The 26,045-nt window shown below is 33.3% G+C and overlaps 2 protein-coding genes across 9 annotated transcripts; one reads left to right on the forward strand and one right to left on the reverse strand.

Annotated features, from left to right (window-relative positions):
- Nucleotides 1-6,907: 6,907 nt before the first annotated feature.
- On the forward strand, nucleotides 6,908-12,106 carry LOC128896402 (rac GTPase-activating protein 1). 2 transcript variants are annotated; one of them, XM_054159797.1, is made up of 10 exons: nucleotides 6,908-7,293; nucleotides 8,955-9,157; nucleotides 9,222-9,373; nucleotides 9,444-9,855; nucleotides 9,935-10,104; nucleotides 10,167-10,293; nucleotides 10,365-10,597; nucleotides 10,671-10,968; nucleotides 11,042-11,217; nucleotides 11,294-12,106. In XM_054159797.1, the coding sequence occupies exons 1-10, from the start codon at nucleotides 7,209-7,211 to the stop codon at nucleotides 11,355-11,357; spliced, it is 1,920 nt and encodes a 639-aa protein (XP_054015772.1). In that variant the 5' UTR covers nucleotides 6,908-7,208; the 3' UTR covers nucleotides 11,358-12,106. The 2 variants fall into 2 exon arrangements, with proteins under 2 accessions (XP_054015772.1, XP_054015764.1); XM_054159789.1 differs by lacking the exon at nucleotides 6,908-7,293 and having other exon boundaries at nucleotides 9,017-9,157; nucleotides 9,222-9,855; nucleotides 11,297-12,106.
- On the reverse strand, nucleotides 11,841-24,183 carry LOC128896321 (GATOR complex protein Iml1). Of its 7 annotated transcripts, XM_054159626.1 has the most exons (26): nucleotides 23,692-24,183; nucleotides 23,362-23,550; nucleotides 22,804-23,188; nucleotides 22,590-22,715; nucleotides 22,049-22,520; nucleotides 21,789-21,985; nucleotides 21,427-21,710; nucleotides 21,110-21,357; nucleotides 20,812-21,027; nucleotides 20,603-20,749; nucleotides 20,380-20,526; nucleotides 19,694-19,702; nucleotides 18,549-18,766; nucleotides 18,244-18,446; nucleotides 17,996-18,170; nucleotides 17,714-17,914; nucleotides 16,653-16,748; nucleotides 16,081-16,154; nucleotides 14,242-14,349; nucleotides 13,960-14,167; nucleotides 13,785-13,893; nucleotides 13,481-13,708; nucleotides 13,052-13,212; nucleotides 12,796-12,964; nucleotides 12,387-12,703; nucleotides 11,841-12,325 (listed from the first exon to the last, which is right to left on the reverse strand). In XM_054159626.1, the coding sequence occupies exons 3-26, from the start codon at nucleotides 23,152-23,154 to the stop codon at nucleotides 12,128-12,130; spliced, it is 4,662 nt and encodes a 1,553-aa protein (XP_054015601.1). In that variant the 5' UTR covers nucleotides 23,155-23,188; nucleotides 23,362-23,550; nucleotides 23,692-24,183; the 3' UTR covers nucleotides 11,841-12,127. The 7 variants fall into 7 exon arrangements, with proteins under 7 accessions (XP_054015601.1, XP_054015629.1, XP_054015618.1 ...); XM_054159654.1 differs by having other exon boundaries at nucleotides 21,110-21,339; nucleotides 23,362-24,183; XM_054159643.1 differs by having other exon boundaries at nucleotides 21,110-21,342; nucleotides 23,362-24,183.
- Between the last annotated feature and the right edge of the window lie 1,862 nt (nucleotides 24,184-26,045).

Here is a 26,045-nt window from a genome sequence, read left to right on the forward strand (position 1 = left end):
TAGGGCCAGATTTTATATGCAGATAGAAAACAAGAAACTTAAACTTCTATTTATGATAGTTTCGGAGATAGCCTATTGCAGCTGAAACTTTAGGGGGTCGTTCCTACAGGCGAAAATACAAAAATACGTATATTTTATTTTTCGCTCCTTTAAAACATCCAAAAAACAAAATAATTGGAGGCAGATACCTAAAAAACATTCCTTGTGAGAGTCGAGGTAATAGTAAAAAATTTAAATGCCTACTAATCTGTGAAACAATAATGCGACAAACTAACTTTTTTTATTGTTAATTTTTTTTTAATACAAATTTAACTAACATATTGGTGAGGTTTTCCTGATTAAAATGAGACCAAACACGATATTGTAATGTAATTGGTTATGATACTAGGCTTGTTTCCCTGTGGGTCGGGGAACAGAATACGCCCACAGTAATCCCTGCTTGTCGTAAGAGGCGACTAAAAGGGACAGACGAGACCGCGGGCTGTGGCACCCGCGGTCAGGTGGGGAGATATTCACTCCCCACCGGAGATGGCACTCCTCCCTTCGTTGGGGGGGAGGCGTGGGGGGGGGGGGCACCGGTAGCGTTCGTAAGAGATCCTGGTGCGCCTCCCCAATGCGCCGAGCCGGCCACCGTGAGGTTTTAGTGGGTATTCCCCTTGATATCAAATCAAGGGGCGAGTCCCACACTACCCCCTCCTTATGAGGGGGCGTGCGTAAACGCATTTCCTCACGAAAAAAAAAAATGATACTAGGCTTGTAAATGTTTTCTTTTACTCTTTTTCCGCTGTCTGTTCCTATGCTCTGTCGCCGTCGGCAAATAGTAAGAATATTTCAACTTCAGTAAAATGGCAACAGCGGAGCGTGAGGAAAAAATAGACGCTGTTATCCCAGAATGACAACGTCGCAATGTATCGATATTCACGTTAGTAGTCGTCCTCAGTAACCGCCATCTCATACCGATTTCCTGAACTAAATTTGATACGTGACTTGCTCTACCATTATCCACAAAATGGCGGAACTCGATTTTGGGAATGCCTTTACGATTTTTCGCTTTTCGTCCTTATATTAGCATATTTTGGGCTGAAAGGGGACTCATTTGAAAGAGAAAGGTTCAATACATCCGGGGCTGGTCATCGTGTGAGTCACAAAACTCTTATAGTGACTTAAAAATACTTGGCTTCTGCAGATGTAATTTATCGTATTCTTTCTCTACTTTGGACACTCATATTGTCCTATTTTTGTCTCGATAATGCAAATTTGAGACCTCTCAATAGTCGTTTCCGCTAGATAAATGATCAAACTAGAGCGCAAGCTCCTATAGATAGTCTACTTTTGCTGTTTTCTGTCATAATTAATAATATTCAGCAGTACTTCGCGATCAAAAGAAGCAATATGGTGGTGCGACAGTGCTGTCACATTGTCTGAGCTAACATATGCTGCTGAATATTGTTAATTATGACAGAAAACAGCAAAAGTAGACTACCTATAGGAGCTTGTGCTCTAGTTTGAACATTTATCTAGCGGAAACGACTATTGAGAGGTCTCAAATTTGCATTATCGAGACAAAAATAGGACAATACGCAAGCCCTTGCATCCTGTCCAGGATTATCATGTTACACGTAAAATATAGTTCCGGCATTTGTCGCTACAAGCGCTCATAACTGTTTCCGAACATAGACACTCAGTCAGAAACACATAGCAAAGGAGACACATGCCATCGGTAAGGTAGGCTTTATAAGCAAGCGAGACGTCTACGGCAATGTATCGTTGGTGCGAGCAGCCGTCCGAGACACACTAACCCATACAACGCCCGGTGGCATCTCCGTGTGCCTACGAGACTGCAAGGTTTTGGTTCTGTCCTATTTATGTCTCGACAATGCAGATTCGAGACTTCTCAATAGTCGTTTCCGCTAGATAAATGCTCAAACTAGAGCGCAAGCTCCCATAGGTACTCTACTGTTGCTCTTTTCCGTCATAATTAACAATTTTCGGCAGCATGGTGCCGGCCATGAAAGCTGGCAAGCAGCCGTGCCGAGACACACTCATCATGCAACGCCCGGTGGCATGTCCGTGTACCTGCGAGTAGGCTACGTGATGCCGCGATACCTGAAAGTAAGGGTCTAGTCGAATAAGCGAGACTTTCAATATTACATTTGTGACATTTTTCTGATTACAATGATACCACATATAATACAGTTCGGGTAGTATTTACAATAATTTATGGGCGACCCGGAGAAAATGCTGTTTCGAAAACGTTCAACAGCTCACAAGGGGAGGTCGTGATCCGGACGAGCGCCTTTTGAACGAGATCGAGCTCACAAAGAGACATCGCCTAGTGTCCCCCGAATTTTTTAATCAAATTTTTTTCATATGTAAAGAAGGGTATGCAGAACAATCTCTGCAAGTGAGAAGGCGCGACTGTCTTTCATTTTTGAGAAATAAATTTTTAAAAATAGCTACATTTCGATTGACGAGTGACGACCATACAAGAGTCGGAGGCATCATAGAAACAACGTGGTGCAGTCGTTGAAGTGCCAGGTTGCGAAGTCGATCTTCTGCGCTGGACGCGGTTCGTTCCCCGGTATGAGTCACTTATTTTTTTTTTTACTTTTTCGTCCTTTTGTATCATGTTTTGTTATGGAAACAACCTTTTTATATATTAAGATTATTTTTATACAATATTATGCAATTTTTATGTTTTCTATCGCATTGAAAAAGAAGTCAAGATGTGAAAGGAGTTTCTACAAGCTTTTATAAAAACTGACGTCATTATAGTTTGTAAATAACAATTTAATTATATTAAACATTGCAAAAACAAAACAAAACATAACCTTACCTTACCAGCATCATATTTTGAACAGCAGAAATTGCATTCAGCTCCCCTACTGGCTAAATGTTTTACTTAATTTACTTCTTGTAGTGACCGCTCGGCTTTTATGTCGCGTCGATCTTTTCGGCGACGGAGTCCACTGCAAACTCCGAGTTGACTTCAGCGACAGTTGCGGAAAAAGTAGGAAGCTCCGAGACAAGGATAGATAGATCCTTATCTCTCCAATGGTGCTGTGACTGAGGGAGATACAACAAACAGATGAGAGACAAAGACAGAATGATGTCAAACATTTGTAATATTCCAAACGGTTATTTACATTTTATGAGACGAGGAAGCGATCTTTCCGACTGACTTTTTCTTTTAAACTGTTTCTTGTAAAATTCCGCTGTAGGCGATACTCCCAGATTTTGCAATTCGCTTATGAAACGTGCTAAAAATACGTTTAAAGACAAGAAATTTGTTGTGGGTCTTTTTTCAAAAATCTGGCAGTATCGCCCATAGCGGAATTTTACAAGGAACACAAAATGTAAATAACTGTTTGGAAGATTACAAATGTTTGACATCGTTCTGTCTTTGTCTCTCCTCTGTTTGTTGTATCTCCCTCTCTGTCACAGCATCATTGGAGAGACAAAGATCTATCTATCCTTGTCCCGGAGCTTCCTACTTTTTCCTCAACTGTCGCTGAAGTCAACTCGGAGTTTTGCTCGGTCTCCTGTGCACTCTTGTGAATTATAGCGGCAAATTCAAATACTATTCACGTCAATTTAAAATGAAATATGAATCCAAATAAAGAAATCGATATAAAGGTACATTTATGTTGAATACGCTAAAAATGAGATATGTGTCATATACGAGTAGTACTAGACTATTAGTAATACTAAGAAATTTTTAATTTGAAATAATTAAGTACTTATTTATTTTATTATTAGACAATAAAATTAATTTAAAATTATATAAAAAACTTCTCATTAGGTTTATATTATATATGCAATATTAAACATCGTGGATATACTATTTATTTTAAATTATTTTATTATATGAGCAACGTTAAATTGCGAAAAAATGAAAAAAATTATTTTCAATTAAAAAAAGAAATAGAAAAAGAACTCGGACCATGGTGGGACTTGTGATATAAGATGGGGAGAAAACCAAAGTTTTTTTGGGGGGGGGGGGCAAAAGGGACAAAAATTAAGTGTCAAACTAAACACAGATTGAAAATTTATCCGACCCTTATCCGATAATTTCGGATAAAAATGAAAATACGAAAGTTGTCCAACGCGACGGGTGAAACTTCGGTTAAAGATAAAAATGCGAAAACTATCTTACCGACGCGACGAGTGAAACTTTGCAGATAAAGCAGGTATCTTTAGCCTTCGGATAAAGATAATTTAAGTTATCTTCATCCTTCGAGTACATTTTTCTATCCGACAGTCATCGAATAAAGGTAAAGTTATGTATCTTTATTCAATTTTTTATTTAAATAATTTTTTTATCTAAATAATGTTCATCTGCTACAATATAAACGAATTTCAACCAAATCAAAAATGGTCGGGCCCAAAAGTGGTCGAAATGGCTTGGAATGCCCCATAGGTAAAAAAGATGAAGAAGATTTTGGTATCACTTATGTTTTAGTACACGAAACTAAAATCAACGAAGTCAGTTCAGTCGTGTTATGTCTCGTATGATTTTATTAGAAATACAAGATTTTAATCAATTTAGAATTATTCCTAATGTTCTTATTGCCATAGTAATGCGATAAAAGACTTCAAAAAAGTAAAAAAATTACGCCAAGTGCGTGAAAAAGTGAAGGACTCAAGAAGTTATCATTGAAAAATAGAAGATCCCCATAAAAAACTACAAGAAAATAGAAAAAGATGTGAAATCGAAATAAGCTGCCAGATGATTTGCCTAGATTTCCGCGGCCTGGAAGTCAAACGCTTGGCGTGGCCAGGCAAGGCATTCTTAGATCCTCAATACCTATACTTTCTCTCTCACAGACTTTCAGATAATTTATCAATTTAAAACTCTGACAATATTATGAGTACATTTTCATTGTATTGGGTTTTAAAATAATTAATCTTATACGACGACACCTTGATCTTGCCTGGCCACGCCAAGCATTTGACTTCCAGGCCGCGGAAATCTAGGCAAATCATCTGGAAGCTTATTTCGATTTCACATCTTTTTCTATTTTCTTGTAGTTTTTGATGGGGATCTTCTATTTTTCAATGATAACTCCTTGAGTCCTCTACTTTTTCATGTACTTGACGTAATTTTTTTTACTTTTTAGAAGTACTTTATCGGATTTCACTTCTTTTTACAAATCATTTATTATATAGAATCTATTTTAAATTTATAAAAATAAATGTGATATTTCTGTAAATTCTACATAAGAAGTCTAAATTGTTATTTGTTTTTTTAATTGAATAGAGCAAAATAAAGGGAGAGGAGATAATAAATCGAATATAAATATATTTCATATAATTTATTAATTATAAACACTTATTCGTTCAATTTATAAATAATTATATATACCTGCAATTTTTTTTCTTCCTGCAAGAAATTTTAATGTTAATTATGAAATGAGAAAATGACTCTATTTCTATAAGTTCTGCATAAAAAGTCTAAATTCCAAACACTTTAGTGGTATGGATCTATTCTGTATGAACAAAGGTATCTCGCAATTCAGATTTTGACAACTTACCTTGTAGTCAAGATCGATCAACACTTTACAACACTGGCTGCAATTTGTTATTGAACCCTACACAAAAAGTCTAAATTTTGTTGATATAAATATAATTAATAATGCAATAGTGTAAAAACTTTTGACACTTGGCAGGTTATGAACGATGATATCTGTTTCGGCTCTCGACGCTCGATGGCCGACGAGTCATGCCGAACCGAGTGATTCCGAGAGTCGACGAACGACACTCGGTTTTTGTTTACCTCCTACTGGTTAAGGGTTGATGACGGAAAAATCATACGAAAAATACCGTTTCTGACAGACTCATGACATGATATTACGATATCTCAGTTGTACGTGGACCGATTTTATTGATTTTGGTTTTATTCGAAAGCTTATATGCGATTTACATAAGATCAATGCCTTTAAATTTAGAAAATATTGCAGGCGTGTTGAGATATTCATGAAAGAAGTTTCAGGTTAGGTTGGAATGGACCATCTCTCCTGTAAAAGATACGTGGTAGCTTCAACGCCAGGTATATATACGCGGTGACTTGAAACATGATTTGAAACAACTTTTTCCTTAGCGAAAATGTTGTACGAGTCTTCATTAAGGAGATATTAACGGAAAACCCCGACCAATCAGAGCGCGAGTATGCCGGTGGAGCATAAGCTACGCGCTAGGCGTCCGCGCTCATACGCTACCGCGAGCTCTCCATCGGCATACTCGCGCTCTGATTGGTCACTGTTTTCCGTTAATATCTCCTCAACGAAGCCTCGTACAACATTTTCGCTAAGGAAAAAGTTATTTCAAATCACCTCCCGAAGCACCTCTTTCAAGGTGTTGCACCATTTTTGCGACACCCTGTATATTTTAAGAAAAGAAAAACATGAATATATTACTAATTTATGCACCTTTAACGTCTGGTGAAAACTAATTTACATATAAATATGTAACATTCGCGACTTTTCCAGTAATAGAATTAAATACTTCTATTATTTGAAAATAAAAGGTCTTATTTCTGATATTCTGGTTAACATTGTAATGAAACGTCTTCTACAAACATTTTCAACGAAAGAAAGGTGAGTATGTTAATAGTTTAAATACCTTTACTCTTTGGTGGTATCTTCATGTGTTAATTTCAAGCAAATGTATATTTATCGGTACTCTTTCCTTCGTAAGAATTAATAATGGTTATAAAACATTAGAAACTTCGAAACAACTTCCCGTTGATCCGACTTCCCGCTAAACAGAGACCTGAGACCTGAGACATCAAGCGAGCTACCAAGGAACTTTGTCATTTCCATTCATCGAAACGGAAGCCACCTAGCGAGCAAACAAGTAATTTATTGAGGTGCCTTTCTGATTGGTCCAATTCAAATTGCGACGAAAAGCAATTGTTGCGTGTTCAACGTGTAACATGGTGTAACGTTAACGGCTTTATGGCGCGATATTGTGAGCGTTTATCGGGAAATGTAATTTAAAGAGAATATTCCTATAACAGAATAACTTATAACAGAAATGTCTTATGTGCGTCGTGTTATCAAATTTATGTATGAAAGTTCGATGAATCGTTGTTTGTAACAGTGTAATCGGTTCAACAGTGGAGTAATCTACAGAGGATCGTCGCAGGCTTTATTGCGTGATCCGTACATAAATATTGCAATTTCATTTGAATTCGAATCAATTAAAAAATGACCACCTCGTTATCGATGTTAGCAAGCCACGATGAAGTGGTGCGATGTACTGATGTGCTCATAAATGGAGCTTGCGAAGAAGGTTTGAATTTTTAGTTATCAAGGAACTCACCCCCTACAATGTTTCATTTATTACACATTAGCAACACCCACATCTGTATTTTGTTAATTTTTCTTATATACAGGGTGTTAAAAAAGAAGCATTCAATATTTATATGGTATATAGGGCACACTGTACTGAGTAAAAAAGCTTTAGTAAACATAGGTCCAAAGGTAAACCGTTCCTGAGATATAAACATTTTTGTTTGCTAGTGTCATGATTGACTTACTTGCTTCCATCGCATCCGATGTTTATGTCAGTGTTTATAAATTGCGTTCTGAATGTTCCCATTCGAATGCCGATAGTAGATTTCATTGAGATTTAGTCAGTTGCGGATCAGCAATTTAGATATCATGAAAATGTAAAAAAGTATTGCGAAAATGTCAGCGTATTATTTGAATGATAAATGGCAGATATGCATTTTATGTATGGTCGTGGTAATGGAAGTGCCTTAGCTGCACGATGATACTAGCAAACAAAAATATTTATATCTCAGAAATGGTTGACCTTTTGACCTATGTTTACTAAAGCTTTTTCACTCAGTACAGTGTGCCCTATACACCATATAAATATTGAATGCTTTTTTTTGAACACCCTGTATTTAATATATCTCACACGTCTGGGTGTTCCAAATTTACTCATCCTATCTTTGGGGAGATAACGATTTCGGTGGTGCCATGATTTAATCATATTTTTATTTATTTTAGTTTATTAGTTAAACCATGTCGTCAACTATGATTCTCTATTATGTTTAGTTTACAAGTTATATTTATTTAATGCTGTGCGGTCTAGGCTTTCTGATTTCAGTATATTATTGTCGAGCCTCAGTCGACATAGGTCTACAAAGGGTTAAAATTTGATATCACATTTCTTTGACAGAAGGACGATGACCTTTCTTTGAGGCTTTTGGTGTTTGACAATAAAGCTTCTTTACATTCTGTAAATAAATCATTGTAGCATACATAATCTCTTACTATTTGAAACATAATTCTATAACACCTCATCAAGTTAACTATGATCGGGGGCTATGCCTATCAAACCACCAAAGAATAATCACACCTACACAGTGAATCTATATGAATAAGTTTCAAAGCATACTTTTCTTTAATATGGTTTATTGGGAAATAATGCTGTAAACCATACTTTTTTATTATGTTTAGTTTATGTATTATATTCATTATAAATATGATATTATCAAACTTTAAATGAATTTAACTTCTAAACTAAACATGATACAGAATTACAGTTTGTGGCATTGTTTATCCAATAAATTATGTTAATTAAAACCTTCAGGTTCTCAATCATAGATTGAACGACAATAGTTGAAAACTAACTTACTAGAATACAGGAAAGCCAAAACTAATTTATTATTAACGCAAAACTGATCTTATAGCTTAGCAACCAATGTAATCAAACACTAACACAATCCCGTAGCTCAGCGAATAGTGTAATCAAATGCAAAATGTATCCATACTCTCTCACTTCCGTTTGATTACATTTAAAAGTGAATAACAAAACGAATGGTTGTCAACCATAAAACATGGTCAAATCATAGCACCATGAAAATCATAATCACACCATATTTTTCGTACTCATTTTACTTGTACTACAAGAAAATTAAAGTATATTTTATTTCTATGCAGAATTTTTACATTTTGCTATAAATCAAGAGGAAATGAGGCAAAAATGGCTGGCATCGATACAAGAATGTCAACGACTCCATTCAGCCTTGGACAAAGCTCATCAAGAAGCAGCTGATTTGGATAGAAAATTGAGTCATGCAAGGAGGCTTTTAGATGAGGAAAAAAGAAAAAGACGGACTGTAGAAGAACAGAGAAACTCATTAGTATGTATAATATTTTATAGTTCTGTAATGTTTAACAACGTACATTCATTATTTTTTTGTACAGGAAAGACAAATTGCTATGGCCAGAGATCTTTTATTTAATGATGGTGGTAGGAATTTAAATGATGAAACACGAGAGAAACTGCAATTTTTAAATAATACTACACTGAATGGACGTCACAGTAATATTCACATTAAAGATTTACATCATGACAAGTGAGTCTCTCTGCATGTATGAAAACATTTTTTTAACATTTGTGATTATATTTAATAATTGTTATTTAAGATTGAATACTATAGCGGAGCTGGACTCCACTGGCTCTATATTGAGCGATTTAAGTTGCTTTTCAAAGTCTGAAGATGACTTAGACACCAGTATAATTATTCAACAAAATCAAAAGAAACGAGAATGGAAGGAACACAGACCCAGTGGTGAATATTCTACAAAGAAACGTCGTAGCACGTTACAAAAAGTTGCAGAATTAAATGCATCTGATAGAATAGTAGCTACAACTACTGTAGTAATGCCTAAAGAAGGTACTATCACTGCATCTTCTGTAATTGAGACTATACCTGGAGACGAGAACATAGATCCACAAGGTCCTCTACATAACTCGTGCAAAAGACATAAAAGTAGTGAACGTAGTAAATCGAAATTGACACCTGTCGATATGAAACAAACGCATATTGATACTGCTGTGAGTTTTTATTGCATATTTAAACAATCGATCATTACATTCCTTATATAATTTCAATATAAAAAGAATTACATTATAGCCTTCTGCGCCAAAAGCGGAAATTCTTACATCGGGATCAGATTCTGAGGGTGTTTTCAAACCTAGTCCAAATATAGGGGGATACACATTAAATACAAAATCCGCGAGAGGTCACAGTTTTATGGCAAAAACAGTAATTAAACCAGAAGTTTGTACACCCTGTGATAAAAGGTACAAACATATTTCATATAAAAATTGAGTAATTTAGATGTCTATAGTAAGTATTATTTCAGAATTCGTTTTGGAAAAGTAGCCCTAAAGTGTAGAGACTGTAAAGCTACAGCTCATACAGAATGTAAAGATTTAGTACCATTACCTTGTGTGCCCACTGGAAACACGCCTACTCTACGCGGTACGTCGGTACGTAATTGTGTCATATTTACAAATCTTTAAATTATTACGTAAAATTAGCATGATATTTTATTCCAAAGGGAACGATAGCAGACTATACACCTATGATTCCACCTATGGTACCATCATTGGTTGTTCATTGTATCAATGAAGTGGAACTAAGAGGAATGAGCGAACAAGGATTATACAGAGTGAATGGTGGTTTGACAGAAGTGAAATGTTTGAAAGAAAAGTTTCTAAGAGGCAAAGGAGCTCCTAATCTTTCCGATGTTGATATACCTACCATATGCTCTACTCTTAAAGATTTTCTCAGGTATGTTTGCTTACAAATTTTGTTCCTAATAAAGATGAAAGTAACACGGTTACATTTATTTTTTTGTTATAAGGTCGTTACGAGAACCATTAATTACAGTTGGTTTATGGGCTGACTTTGTTCGTGCCACTACAATTATTGACAAACAAGATGCCGATGCTGCTTTATACCAAGCAATTTCAGAACTACCTCAACCTAATAGAGATACACTTGCTTTCCTGATATTGCATTTACAAAGAGTTTCAAGTAGTCCAGAATGTAAAATGCCTATAAGTAATCTAGCTAAAGTTTTTGGGCCCACGTTAGTGGGTTATAGTTGTCAAGAACCGTCACCTACTTCTTTGCTTTCGGAAACGAAAAATCAAGTCGCAGTAAGTAATTCATGAATGATATATTTTAGTTCTAAGTAGCTCTTTAACAAAAATATCAAATAATTTCTTACAGATAGTAGAAAGTTTATTGAAAATTCCGTCGGATTATTGGGCAAATTTTGTCAATCCCGAAAATTTAAGCAGCATTGGTACTCATAAAACGGTAGAACTAAGACATACACCGTCCACAGAGTCTCTACTTAAACGTAGCACTTCTCGCGGCTTCTTCAATACTCCACTTGCTTCTAGGTTTGTATTTAATTTTTAGCTAATATTTATTCGTTGGGTATATTATAATTATATGTACATCTTTGTGTTTCTACAGTAGAACGTTTATGAAGAGAAATAAAAAATACTTCGCGACACCTCCCTCTAAAGCAGGTTTCTAAGAAGATTAAATATATACTTATTATTTACATTGAGGTACAAATATTTCAAAATAATTATTAATCATTTGTAATTTGAACATAATAATTTCTTTCTACCAATATTTATTACTGTTCTATATCGTGTTGAAAAACTTGTAACATTATGATGCAAAAATATGTTCGTGACATGTATGATACAATATACTATTAGGTTACGATGTCAGTCTATTAAAAGTTCCAAAAATTAAAGTAATAATATATTATATATTCATTACAAAGACTTTTTATATTATTAACAATAATAATATTATTATTTTTTAAATTAAGATTGAAATTTAATTATATCAGATGATATGCATTACATGTGTATATACATATGTAAATGCTATGATATTCTTCGTTAACGTTCGTTCCTCTAAACAATTTTGGTTGACTAAAAACACAGATTACTTCACTTCGATATAACATTATTTTTTTCATTCTGCGAGTGCATCAATACACATATAAGTAACAAAAATTATAAATTTATTATTACTATTTTCGTAAAAACAACATGCGCCTTATGCGAACTAAGTAAACTCGTAAATGTATATCACAAACATTGCTTTTAGGTTCATTTGTACATTTTCTTTTTATCATAATAATAATTGTATCACAGGTACATGTTACATTTTAAATGGTTCTCTAACAATTTAGAAGAGGTACACGTTTAATTATGGCGAAAATAAATCCCGTTATTGATGTAATTCAAATATAAACTTATAAAGCAATACCTGTGTTACATTGACACATTAAGTTGTCCGTGTACATGACTTTTCTTTTACATCCCAACAACATTCCCAGAATTGTCTCAGTCTATTATCTCCATTTGAACAAAAATGCCTAAAATCTTGAATGAGCTTTTTTTGAAATAATTCATCACCGGTCAATGTAGATGACGATTTCCATTTTCGACTAAGCATATGATTCCATGACCAAAGAAATCCAATCTAAATGAACCAAAATTATTTCTCAATCTGTTTATTTGCAAGACGAATTAAAAGTACTTACCCTTCTGTCTATACTGTAATCATTTTTGTTTTTCCCACTAACATGTCTCGTAATATAAGCTTCATGTGGACTAGGCTGATCGGGGTGAACTGGATATCCTTTTTGTCCCGTATTTCGTCTTACAATATTAGTAGCCATTCGGGGACGCAACTTTGTATTTGTTGTAGAAGGAATAAGTATAAATGCATTGCCAGTCACATGCACATACTGGTGATCATTTTCGGTACTTTCTACTAAACATGGGACAAAGCCAAACCTTTGTACAATTGCTTCTTGAAAGAGAAATAATCGTTGTATATAGCTTTCTTCTTGAAATTCTATAATTAATATATTTTTTAATACAATATCCAAGTCAAACCAAAATCGTATGACGTTCAATTTTATATCAATGTCGAATTGAATAGCAAACCTTCAAAAAGATGTTGTTTATTTGTCATAAGACACTCTGTATTTAGTGGTATAAAAATAGGCCCCCTTAAAGGATCACTTTTCAAAGTGAATGGTAGCGCCAATAAATCACTGGGAATAGGAACCATCTGAATCCCGCACATTTGAGCCTTACGTTGCCATACAAATATCTTTTCAAAATAAAAGTTAATCCTGATAGTAAGATCGCCAGAAATTTGATTGTAAAACAACATATAGTGAATAATATACACACTTACAAGATCAGCAACTATGCTGCCAGAAGATGCTACCCATTGCACTACAAGTTCGTAAGAATGGTCCACTTTATATATGGATTGATACCTTAAATGTCCCCATTCGATTCTGTCGCTTCTATTATTTATATCACTATCTAAATAAGTATGTTTGTATGGTGGAACTAGAAGAAAAACAAATTGGTGATGTAAATAGCCATGTTAGATAAAATTTAATCTACGACTATGATAAATGAGTATAGTAAGAGAAGAAGGAAAAAGAAACTTAATACGAAAAACTGCTGGGAAGAGTGCAATGAAATATGAAGAAGGAATAAGGAACTCAGAAAAGAAAATAGTGTATAATAGAATGCAAGAAAACTGAAAAAAAAGGGAATGTGGAAAAGAAGAAGAAAATTGTACGAATCCATGTGCTAATAGATAATTACTTACCGCGCCAATCTTTATCGTCTACGGAGTCTATTAAGTCTAAATCATCTTTAAGAAATGACGGTACATTTGATTCATCGATAGCATCACAACTAGGTATAGTTATTGGGGTAGATATCGTTGGAAAAATTCCTGGCGAAGTGGGCTCACACCAACCCTTCGGTGCTTTTATTTCCACCTCTACCCATTCGTTCTCAAAACTTTGCAAGTCACCCGTGGGTGAAAAATAATCTGTTGTTTAAAAATGAAAATGTTACAAAAAAATAACTTGTAAATTTTGATGCCATGCATGGTGCGTACTTCTCACCTCTTTGATTTTCTTTATCCTGTACTACATGGTATAAATAAAATCCTAGAATAAATGGTTTGGAAAAGTCACTGGAAGCATGGCATATTAATTTGTCTTGTATCATGCCCTAGATTAAGAGATATTATTACAATATAATCGATTACTTTCAAGTATATAAAGAATCCATGCTTACATTCATAATGTTAATAGCACCTTCCACTGTTACTCCTCCTTCGATATGATTGTTTAACCACTGCACTGCGTCAGCGCTAACGAATGTTTGACTTGGTAGAGATGGATGTTGTGTAAGGAATCCTACACCACTTTGTGGCTGTTTCATTGCTTCTAGAATTTCATTATTTGGTGTGGTACTTTTTATCTTTGTTAACTCCATATTTGTACTGCGAATGAATTTTATATGTATTAATTAAATCCGTAAAACAACTAATTTAATTCACTTTAGCATTAAATCTACCTATCCTCGTTAGAATCAAATTGATCTTGCTGTTGCTCAAGCGAAAGGGGTAACACAGCTTCGCTAGCTGGTGAAACTCGACCTCTATCCATAACTTTGGAACCTGACCTAATAAAGACGAGAAACACAATGTAATTATGTATTAATTACATTTGTTGTCAAACCATGCATAAGAATAAAACGTAAAGCGACTAAAAAATTAAGCAATGTTCAAAATTGCACTGTGAAAAGCCACAAAATTTGTTTGCATATGCATATCATTTGCATTTATTTGAAACAGTAATTAGCATCAAGTATATCTTCAACCAATATGTATGTACATTATAAATATCATATTAGATTATATAACAGAATTTTTGTTTTATTACTACAATAACTAATGTGTACAAATTAAAATTGTATGTATTAGTATGCACATTAGAGTTCATATAGTAAAAGTATGATAGGGTGGATTTCTCTGGTCTTAATAGCCAGAGCTGAATGAAATTAGAATTTTTAGAAGCTGTATTGAACAAATGAATGTCATTAGACTCATGTATTTATTATTTATATAAATTATATTATATTCATATTTTGTATGTTTTATTAATATTTTGAATTTTGTTTTAACACTTTAAAACAGTATTCTTAAAATAAATTGATTTTTTGAAAGATAGTGTTCCTCTTTAAATCTTTCCAGGTCTAATATCTGATATGTACATACATACCCTGTCATTAATAACAAATATTTAATATGAATTTTAAAAAATTAAAGAAGTAAAACCAACCTGTTTGGCACGTGGCGAGGAGTGTCGAGGCACGTGCGGGCAGTCGCAGCGGTATTCACTACATGCCTCTCCTGTACAGAGAACCCCGTCACTCCCTCACTCACTACCAATATTCTCTACTATACAGAGCATTTGTAGAATTACAGACATATATTTAAAAATTTACAATAATACACTTTTCTCAAATTCAAAATTAAATGGTACAATTGCTCCGTATTGCATATTTACTAACTGATGGAAAGAAAGATAAAAGCAGCTGAAAGATACAGAATGGGCAGTATGTACAGAGATTTTCTTAAACATTTACAAATACAGTTTTTCCCTATTCTGATCGCAACCCCCTCAGAGTAAGACGCATTACAGGTACCTTTATACTTATCACCACTGTGAAAGCATGTAGAATTTGTAAGCATATTACAAAGCATAGATTTCACTCAGCATTCTTAGAGGGAGTTCTGTTTTATGCAACATGTACAAAATATGTGTAGAAACAAACTTTAATATTGCCACCTTTTCATAAACCATGCAAGTGTGCAGTTTGTTAAAAATGGTATGCAGAATCCTCAATAATGTGTCACATATTTGTTAAGAAATGTGTATTTATAGTATTATATTTATAGTATTTGTAGTATTGTTTTTATCAATAATCTTTTCTCCTAAAACAAAATTTGTTTAACATATTTGAATATAAAATTGTGAAAGTACTGTAGTAACTTCAGTGGTAGTAGAAACTATTGTACACTATGGTTTTTCTAAGATGAAAAACTAATTACTATTTAATAACTATAAACACAAACAAATAATTTAAATTCTAACAAATATTATTGTGTCTATCATACTGAAAGCTTACTTTTTTTCGTTGAGTATTATATCAAGATTTTATATAATTAGTTAAAAATCAATTTTGTTTAGTAATTAAATATTCACAACACAAAGCAAACAAGCAAAACACAAAATCATAAAATATCAAATCACAATGGTCCACCATTACAAAAAGGATATGCTACAAGCTATACCATTACATTTGTAAAAAGCAACGATGCCGAAATCATCAATCTAAGCTTTTTCAAACCTTGGTCTTGGTTTCTCTGGTAGACGATTGCTTCCAAGTCGCTCTCTGAAGGGAGAGCTGCCAATTAGACTGGTCTGAAAAGCATGATGAAGAGTATGGGTAACTGTAAATGTATGAGTAAGCTCGTGATCATGAAGATGTATATCGGGTTTGTTTAACTGTAATGACATAATTGTTAACATTATATATTTCAAGAGGATTACTAAATTATTTAAAAAAAAATAAGAAATAAAACAATCGTCAACAATTTGCATTACATAAAAGCTTGCTAAATCATGTGCACATTCAACGGAAATATCAAGCATGGTTGCATTGTTCCTTGTGGAGTATGTTATGGAAGCTGTCTGAATATTGTAGATAATATATAACTAAAAATAGAGTGATTAAATTGAATTGCAATTTAGTATCACTAAAAATGAATGGTGAGTGTGGATGTGTGTGTAGAGATAAAGATTTTGAAGTGTTCCTGATTGCCAAGAAGGCAAAATATATCTAGTTCGAAACCTAAGAACAATAATGATGTCATTGACACCTGGTTCAGCATATCGAGGCTACAGGATGCGAGGATATACCTGGTTAGTGAGGACTATCAGGCTCGTGCTGTGCCTGCGTCTGGTCAAGTGAGAGGCGGGATCTCTCGGGGGAACACCACCTAGAGTTGAAGGGTTCTGAAACATATCATGCTAAATACCCCTCCCTAAACTAACATTCCACTAATCTATTTGAATCTACTGTTATGTGTACATCTTTCGTGTAATTGTGTAATTTCGGCATTGGTGACCAGTTGGCTGTAATATTTAACGAATGTTACACCAGAGTAATTAGTTAATGGGTAATATAATGTTGCTGTTTCAAAAATGTTATAATCATTATTACTTTAGTGTCTAAAAAGCTTATAAAAAAAAAAATCGTGCTTTCTTCCATTATTTACTGGCTCATATGTTATTGCTTGGTAGGTATATATGAGTACGATTACACGGCCAGGATTTATACTAAAGTTAGCATCGATTTAAGAGAAAGCTGTTGGTTCCAACTGAGACGTTACCCGAAAAGGAAGCGAATTTAGTTGGTGCCAAAGTTGATAGACTTTTTTCTAAGGAGCAAGAATTAATGTTTCTCGATGTATAACGATGTTATAATTTAGACCATTCTTAGACGTAAATCTGGACCATCTAAACGTAGTCTATGTCTAGTGCACCATTTGGGGAACACACTAAACCTTACGGAGACACTGCACTAAAACTTTTACAAACGATATCAGAAAATTACAATTTCTGATATCAAATGAAATAATATATACTAAATAAATAAATATTCAAAAATAAATTAAAAGCATTGATATAAATTGCATTGTTTAGGCATTGTACATGAGGCATGCGACATCCAGTTTTAGAGTGCGGTAATAAGATATAATATGATACAAAGTAAACAATTAAACAAAACTTAATATTTGTATTGAAAAAATAAAAAAATAAGGTAACATAAGTCACCTTTTATATCAAACACTACATAGAACATTTTTCAATTTTTTCCACCTATATAAGAAGTAGTTAATTTATATCCGTTTAACAAACCTATTAATTGAATAATAAGATTATATTATATTATAAAGAAATTATTATTAAAAAATTACCCAATTTTTGTTGGGGTTCGGACGTCGTATTTTATTTGGCCACAGCTCGATGAATCGCAAAAATCCATCCATGAGGGAAACTTGCTCAGTTGCGGTTAGAGGTGTATATATGTCACATCTTGTTGATCCTTCTGAAAATTTTCGACTTGCAGAATTGTGTAAAGGTAGTAAGAATACACGAAATCTCCAGTATTTGAGAGCCTAAAAAATTAACAAATTATACAGATATTACATGTATTATTTAATAATCTTTTTGGATGATATATGTACTTAAATTCTTACCTCTACCAACGCAAAATCAGTGTGACCCCTTGTACAAATATAATGGTCTAAATAATTCCAATTGTAATTTTCAAGTTTTTCTGTTGTAAAAGATACCCACGACACTTCATATGTATCATGATGTGGTGCATGAAATCGATAGAGGTAATGAATGTTGAATGGAGGATAAGGATGCCTACGAAATATGAAATAATAAACTATTAAATCTTCATACTTTATTGATTTTTGAGTGCAATTAAATTGCTCACCTTGGTCGATACCTTGTAACTGTTATACAGTTATCAAACAGAGATATCTTGTGAAAAATTCTACCAATACTTAATAAATATTCTTTAGGTTCCGATTCTGTCTGCCGACCACGCATTACAGAACTTATTGTTGGGACAGCATTATTACCAGGGGTATTGCTTTGAGTCTTGTTAGTTGTAGGTAAGATAATTAATTGGAAACCCTTGACAACAAATTTAATATATTAAGATAGTTGTAAATTTGTATAACATGTATATGATAATAATTTTTAAATAGATATAAATGTATAATTATCTATACATACTTGCGCTAGTCGCTGCGACACTAACTCTTTGAAAACTTCCACAGTTGTTAAAGGTTTCTTATATATCGCTCGTTGTTGAGCGAAATCTGCGTTAACGTCATCTGGTAGAAGATTGTAATCTGATACAACATAATCGTTTTGCAAACTTCTTTTGTCTGGGAAATAATCTGTAGTAATGGGCAAACATGCTGGGATTGTCAATGACTTCCAATCAACACCTACAAATAAAGTATAGAATACAAATAAAACGAATAAATGTATAATTAATAAATACAGACAGTAGGCATCTATCTAAAGTGTTGTTACTTTCAAGATTAAATATACATTAGATGTAATTATTTGTAGCATCTAATACAAAAATACATATATGCATTGAAAATAGTGATTTTATTAGTATCAGGTGTGCTACCTTATGATCATACTAATTAAGTAAACATGCAATGCAAATTATATTAATTGTAATATATTACAATGAATGTTCAACATAATGAAGTACACAGTTTTATACCAGTATGAAGCACAACAAGCAAAATAGAACTCACAATAGAAGTATTAGATTCTAAACATATACATGTTGATGGATAGTTGGCGCAACCAAATTATATTGTAGTCTAACTGAATTATAAAAAAAAAAAGAATGTGCTAAGTTAATGCAAACGTAAATTATTGTATATTAGTAACAAATTCTATTAAATACTACGTACTGCAAAAACTCATTACTAATAATAAGGAAACGTATACAGTAAGTAAAGCGATGTGATAAAGTAAGAGGTATATAAAGCAGATGAGAGAATGTTTGAAGAATTGTGAATCAGAAATGGTAAATCATAGTGTATACAAAATATATCACTAAAAACATATATATTTAAAATAGTGCAAAGTTATGAAATAAATAGAAATAGAAAATAATTAAAGTTTTTAAGTAGGTGTATACATAATCATAATACTGATAAGTATTTAATAGATCACTATTCATAGAAATTACTCTAGAATTAGAATTATTTTTTTTTCTAATGGAGAACATACATGCATAGAAGAATAGTAAAAACTAGAGCAATGAAGAATTAAAATTACTATAAATTTAATATTCTAAAAATAAATGTGTACCATAACCGAATCAACCACCAATAACGTATGGCGCTAACCTATGATTGCTGTTTATTATGACATCATAGTTGTACATCACACACGCGTCAATGCGTCCAGCGTTGGATCCCAATAAGACGCACCACAGCATGGAAATAAATTTAATATTATTCATATAAATGATCAATGAAATTCAAAAATAAATATGAACATGTCTAAGAATGAAAATACTTCTTATGCATGATGGTTTTGTGTTATTGTGTGCCAAACTTTCATTCAATCTATATGAAACAAATTTTTTTTAAGTATACACCAACTATTTTCATTCTTTAAAAAATTATATTAAAAAAAAACGGTAAATTCATGTCTGTTTGGTATTAATTGTAAGCGTACAAGCTAATTTAAAAGCATATTTTCTATTTATAAGTAATGAATATATTTTAATTAAAAAATTTGTAATATTACACATACGTTTTACCTATGCTTTTACTGTTCTAAAACAGCCAAGAAACATTATACTTCATATATAATGTACAATTAATATTATGCATTGTAATCATTGACTGCTGTTTCATTAAAAATTATTTCAGAACTTTTTCTTCAAACTGTAAACTCATTTTATGATAATTTGTGAATAACAATGTGGCTAGTATTGTTATTTGGATAAGTTATCAAATATCCTTTGCCGGTAGTAATAATAATCTATTTTCCCTGCAATGTTTTTATCAGGTGAACATATGCAAACCTGTCGTGAGTGCTGGTGTCCACTCTTGTTCACCAGTGGCACCCCATAACAATGTCAAAGACTTATTTCCTGTAGATGATACCGGATTTCCACTTTTATCACCACTCGATAGCGACAGATTTAGTCTTTGCCATTTATGTTTAGTATCTACAAAAAAACGACAATTATAGTACTACATTATAACAATATTTAACTTATATAATTAATACTATAGAATACTAACGATCGTGAAATTGACTTGAGTTTGAAATTTCATTATGTTCCATAGGGGATCCGCTTATAGTAGAAATAGTATCAGACTGTGATTGTGAACACATCTGTGTTGGCACTGCTTGATAATGATGTTGCTGTATAAGCACACCTGTTGGTCCTGTACAGTTAAATGGGTTCAGTTAAAACAGTTGCTCAATCATTTTTTTTTTTATTATTTACCTTTAGGAAAAATGTGTGTCCATCTTCGTCTGTTGCTGGTAAGCTTAATTGTAACATGAGATGGATCAAAAGGGTTAATCAGTGCCCTGCTAGGTCTAATGATATTTGTTGGTTGTGATATTGTATTTGTTGGACTTCCAGCGCTACCAACGACTGGTCTGAATGGTGGTGATATCTCAGAATCTGTTAAATCGCTTTTCACTGATATTCTTGATTCTTTTTAATAGGAAATTATTAAGTATTATTTTATAGGATTATATTTATACGTATATTCTACTGAAATAGTTCAAGTACATGCCATTAACTTCTCCATTAGATTCGCTACTAGCAACATCATCCATTCTATGCGGTATCGAGATTGCTGCACTTCTTGTTGTAGCTGCTGGGGGTGAATGTATGTCAGGTGGTGGATGATGAATATCAGGATCTGACATTTTTCTTTTTAGAAGTTTCAGTATTTGTGCATTATTATGTGTTTCCATGCTTGCAACACTTGTTTTTTTAGTTCTTGTTGTACCTCGTTGCAGACTACTTATATAAAATTTGCTTATAAAATTTTAAGCTATAACATTTGCTTTGTAAATCTTAGTAATATAACATGCATTTATGTTATACCTTGAAGTATGAACTGAAGGTAATTGAAAAACTTGCGCATCATATGCATCATAGTCAAATAAAGTATTATGTAAACATTCTCTTGGATCTTCCTGTAAAAGCTTATTTTTACACTGTAATTTTCCATTTTCTATTGGTTGTTTTGATACCCTTTGTGGAAGTTTTATACGAGGTATAAATGTCGAATAAGGAATTTTTTTATTTGTTGAATAAAAGCTGAGATTAATCCAGTGTGGCATACTATAGTCATCTGGTGCATTAATTGATGTATCTTTATTATGAAACTAAAATCAGACAGAGAATATTAATATACTATAATACTATTACAATATTACTTAATAAAAGTAGTGTATCAAGCATACCTTTAATAAAGGAACTGCATGTAATGGTTGTTCTCCAACACACACTAAATCACTACCAACTCCATTATCAATAATTCTTTGTTTTGTAACATTTGTTAACTCTCTATCGACTTCAAAAACACCGACACCAGGTGTAATCACTACAGATAATTGACCAGTTCTTTCAAAACTACGATCTAAGTAATGTTTCTCAAACACTATAAGAGAATTGGAATAAGAATATTGGATGATATATTTAAGTATAGGAGAATAATTATTACCATTTAAAGACATGTTTAAGACTTCTAAAAAATTGCCTTGTGCTGCTGTTGAATTCATTGCTTTTGGTATAGTAACACCTGGCTTTTGATGATATTCTAACACAATCTTTTGATAATCTGTAAATAGTTTACGTAATTGTACTAATACATTACTCCAATCTTCAAATCTTTCATTTTGTACTACTACTCTATAGAAATCTTCATAGAATCTTCCCCTATAATCATGTTGTAAGCATTCACGCATATGATTTGGGAATTCTTCCAAACTAGTAGCATTATAAAATGTTCTTGAAAATAGAACTATCGTCACTTCATGATTGCTGCTATTTTTCTTCCATTTTTGAAATAAATCAGCTAAAAACCCATTCACTGCTTTTTCAAAATACAAGTCTCCATGAATGTCAAAGTCCCACATTTCTGAACTCATTTGAATGAAAAGGTATACCATACTTGTTGAAGAACGAAATACAACCTGAAAGTCATACTTGTAAAAAGACTATTTTACTCAGTACTTTATAGTATATTATAATTAAATGCGTACCTTAGTATCATTATTTATAACACCACAAGCAACACGATCACCTTGTGACCACATTTCATACACTTGACACCTTATGCTACCACCACAGAACTCAATTTTCTTATTCATATATACACAAGTGTTAACCTGAAGAAAAATTGTATGAATTATAAAAATGATAACATTGTCTGGTTACAGAAGAAATCTGTCTATAGAAGAAAAGAAGGTATTATACCAAGCTGTTTTTTAGGCGCCACATTTCACTACGCCCTAAATACTGATCTTTAAAAGTAAGTTCAACAGAATTTAAAGCAACATCGTCTGGATTTACAACATTCATGTAAACATCCCCAAATGTTCTTAGTTGAAACATTGTTGCTACATTATTTTCCACACTGATTGTCTCCCGTCCTTGTAAATCATCTTTAAAAGATGTGACTTGTAGCAACAGACGACTGAATTCAACTTCTGGATGATAGATTTCAACAACATCTCCAGTTTTTATACCTGGATGATCTTTTGGATTAATTATTAAATCTTCCTCGCTAAAGGTTTTTTGATGTACTATCAACTTATAAAGCTTCATTTTTAGCCCATTACTTTGTTGATAATAAGTTTAACTGTAATATAGGATAAAAGTAAATTATAGCAACTAAAATATAAACGAAAATTATTATACACTTCGTATTTCACAATGTGAAAATGTTATTTAAGTAAAAATATTTGTTCTATATACGTATGTATATCACTGAATATAAATACATATTTTACAAATAAAACTGAAACAACTTACTATCAATCAATTCAAACGGTACAAAAGATCTTCAATATATCCACAACACGTAACGTTTTTGAAGTATAATAATACATCTGTGTATATTATCAGATAGTTTATACGAATTTCAACACCCTTCCCTCTTTTAACTCAATTCTGTATCCGTATTGTCACATAATTAATTTAAATTGTTATTCATCATTTAATCTTTAAAAAGTTAGAATAAGTTAACACTATGCACAGGGGAGAAGAATTAACATAAAAATGAACATTCAAATTTCCAGTAGGCTTTATTCTTCAACATTTTTATCACGCGTATTTCTTTCATAGGAGAATGTAACTACCCACCAGTTTCTCCTATGCGATCGATATTGTTTGACTTGTGCATTAACTACATCCAGTTCAACTTTACATGTTAAGATGATAAAAGCACATAACGCATAACCGTAAACCTTGTAAAACATTGTTTTTCATGAAAGAAAGTAGGAACAAAACAAGAAAGAATAAACTTTCATAGCTTAAAACTTAAAAGCAAGTATCGAAGATAAACATTGTTTTGGTCACAAACTATGAAAAAATATTCACATTCAACACAATTTGTCGATAGATCGTAGATGTCAAAATATGTCAACGTTACATAAAGTTCCATTCACTGCTAAGTTACATCAAGTTACATTACGCCTTGTATACGTTTCGTTACATCACTTTTATAATGGGGTGTTCCAAAAGTGACGTAACCCCTTGAAAGGGGTGGTTCGGGAGGTGATTTGAAACAACTTTTTCCTTAATGAAAATGTTGTCCGAGGTTTCGTTGAAGAGATATTAACGGAAAACCCCGACCAATCAGAGCGCGCGTATACCGTTGGAATGACTAGGCGTCCACGCTCATACGCTACCGAGGGCACTCCACCGGCATACTCGCGCTCTGATTGGTCAGTGTTTTCCGATACTATCTCCTCAACGAATCCTCGGATAACATTTTCTCTAAGGAAAAAGTTGTTTCAAATCACCTCCCGAATCACCCCTTTCAAGGTGTTACAACATTTTTGGGACACCCTGTATAGCGATGTAGTTACAGATGGTTACAGACAATGGCGGAGCAAGACTTACTGTAACCCAAAATTACTTACACTAAAAAACTAGAGACGGAGTGCAAAATCACTAACAGTTATTTATCACAGTGATCGCAAAATCGCGATCACGATGGTGATTTAATTTCATACACGAGCGTGATCGTGGTTCTTTTATCTTGCTAGAATTGCAAGGGTGCGCAGGAGTCAGAACAGAACTCCGAGTTGACTTCAGCGACAGTTGCGGAAAAAGTAGGAAACTCCGGGACAAGGACAGAGAGAGAGTGACACAACAATTGCAGGAGAGACGAGGACAGGGCGATTATTCTAGCATGACTTTTTTCCAAGATATTGAAGCAAAGAAGCAATATCTTCTAATAATTCTGGTTTTAACGTATTCGTTACACTTTGGCGGATGCGACTCCAAGGCCTGATTTTGGAAAAAGTGTATGTAAACAAATTTCTTCTATAAGAAAAAACAAGAACGTACTTTTATTATTTATAAATTTTTAGAGCCGAAATTGCAAAATCAGGCCTTGGAGTCGCATTCGCCAAAGTGTAACGAATATATCAAAACCAGAATTATTAGAAAATATTGCTTCTTTGCTTCAATATCTTGGAAAAACTTTGTTGCAGTGAAACCTTGATGATTTGTATGGCAATATGGCTGCTTCGCTATCGCGCTTCCCGTTGCGGCGCTGTCGCAGTCTTGTTTGCTGTTATTATATCGTTAGTCTATACATGGTGTTCTACATGGTTTAGACCAGGGATGGCCAACTGTTTTTGCCCCCGGGCCGGTTGGAAAAAAATTATTTTCACGGGCCGAACGAAATATTAAAATTGAAAAATGTTAGGCAAAACACTTATTTCTTTAAGTAAACAAAATTTTATTATTAAAGTTGTTTATGAATAATTATAATTAAATCGGTTAGTATAAGGTCTTCCGAAATTTGAAAATCTTCAGTGATAGCTCTGATAAAAAGTAACAACTAACAATAAGCAGTATCTTTTACATCGCAACTTTCGTCCAGAGCTATTGCATAAAAATTGGCAGATTTTAAATTATTTAATAACTGATTCACGCGACAATTCAAGCGGTAACCAATAGATGCAATGCATGCATTGCAGCAAGAGGTAATCATTTTGAAAAGTGCTTGCAATAAATAAGTGTTAACAACATATGTAATTGTAAATAAATGAGAGGAAAGACAGAAACTCTTTTGTTTCTTTTTTCGCGATTTTCTCGAAAACTGAGCATAAACGAGCAAATCACCTAACGTATTTTTTTCTTAGTTTTTCGGTGCTCAATACGCCCCCGCAGTTTAGACATTTATATTAAGGACACCCTGTATATACAATAGGTGTAGAATGTATTCGTACACCGACCAATTTTCCAAAAAACTTTTGTGTGAAATTGTAGTTTCTTAACTTCTTTTTTTATAATCAATGATATTTTACATATTCTCGGAAGTCTCTAGCAAGGGAAGGTCCGGAACAAGCGATCCAGACCAGCGCTTTTTGAACGAGACCGGGCTCAAATGATAGGGGCTGATGAGCATGAAGAAAGCGCAAAACATTAGGGGTATCTGGCCAGCCGTTATGATAAAAAATGGCTTTAAACATTTACAGACC

This window comes from Hylaeus anthracinus, unplaced genomic scaffold (genome assembly GCF_026225885.1).
Source record: "Hylaeus anthracinus isolate JK02 unplaced genomic scaffold, UHH_iyHylAnth1.0_haploid 0, whole genome shotgun sequence".
NCBI lineage: Eukaryota > Metazoa > Arthropoda > Insecta > Hymenoptera > Colletidae > Hylaeus > Hylaeus anthracinus.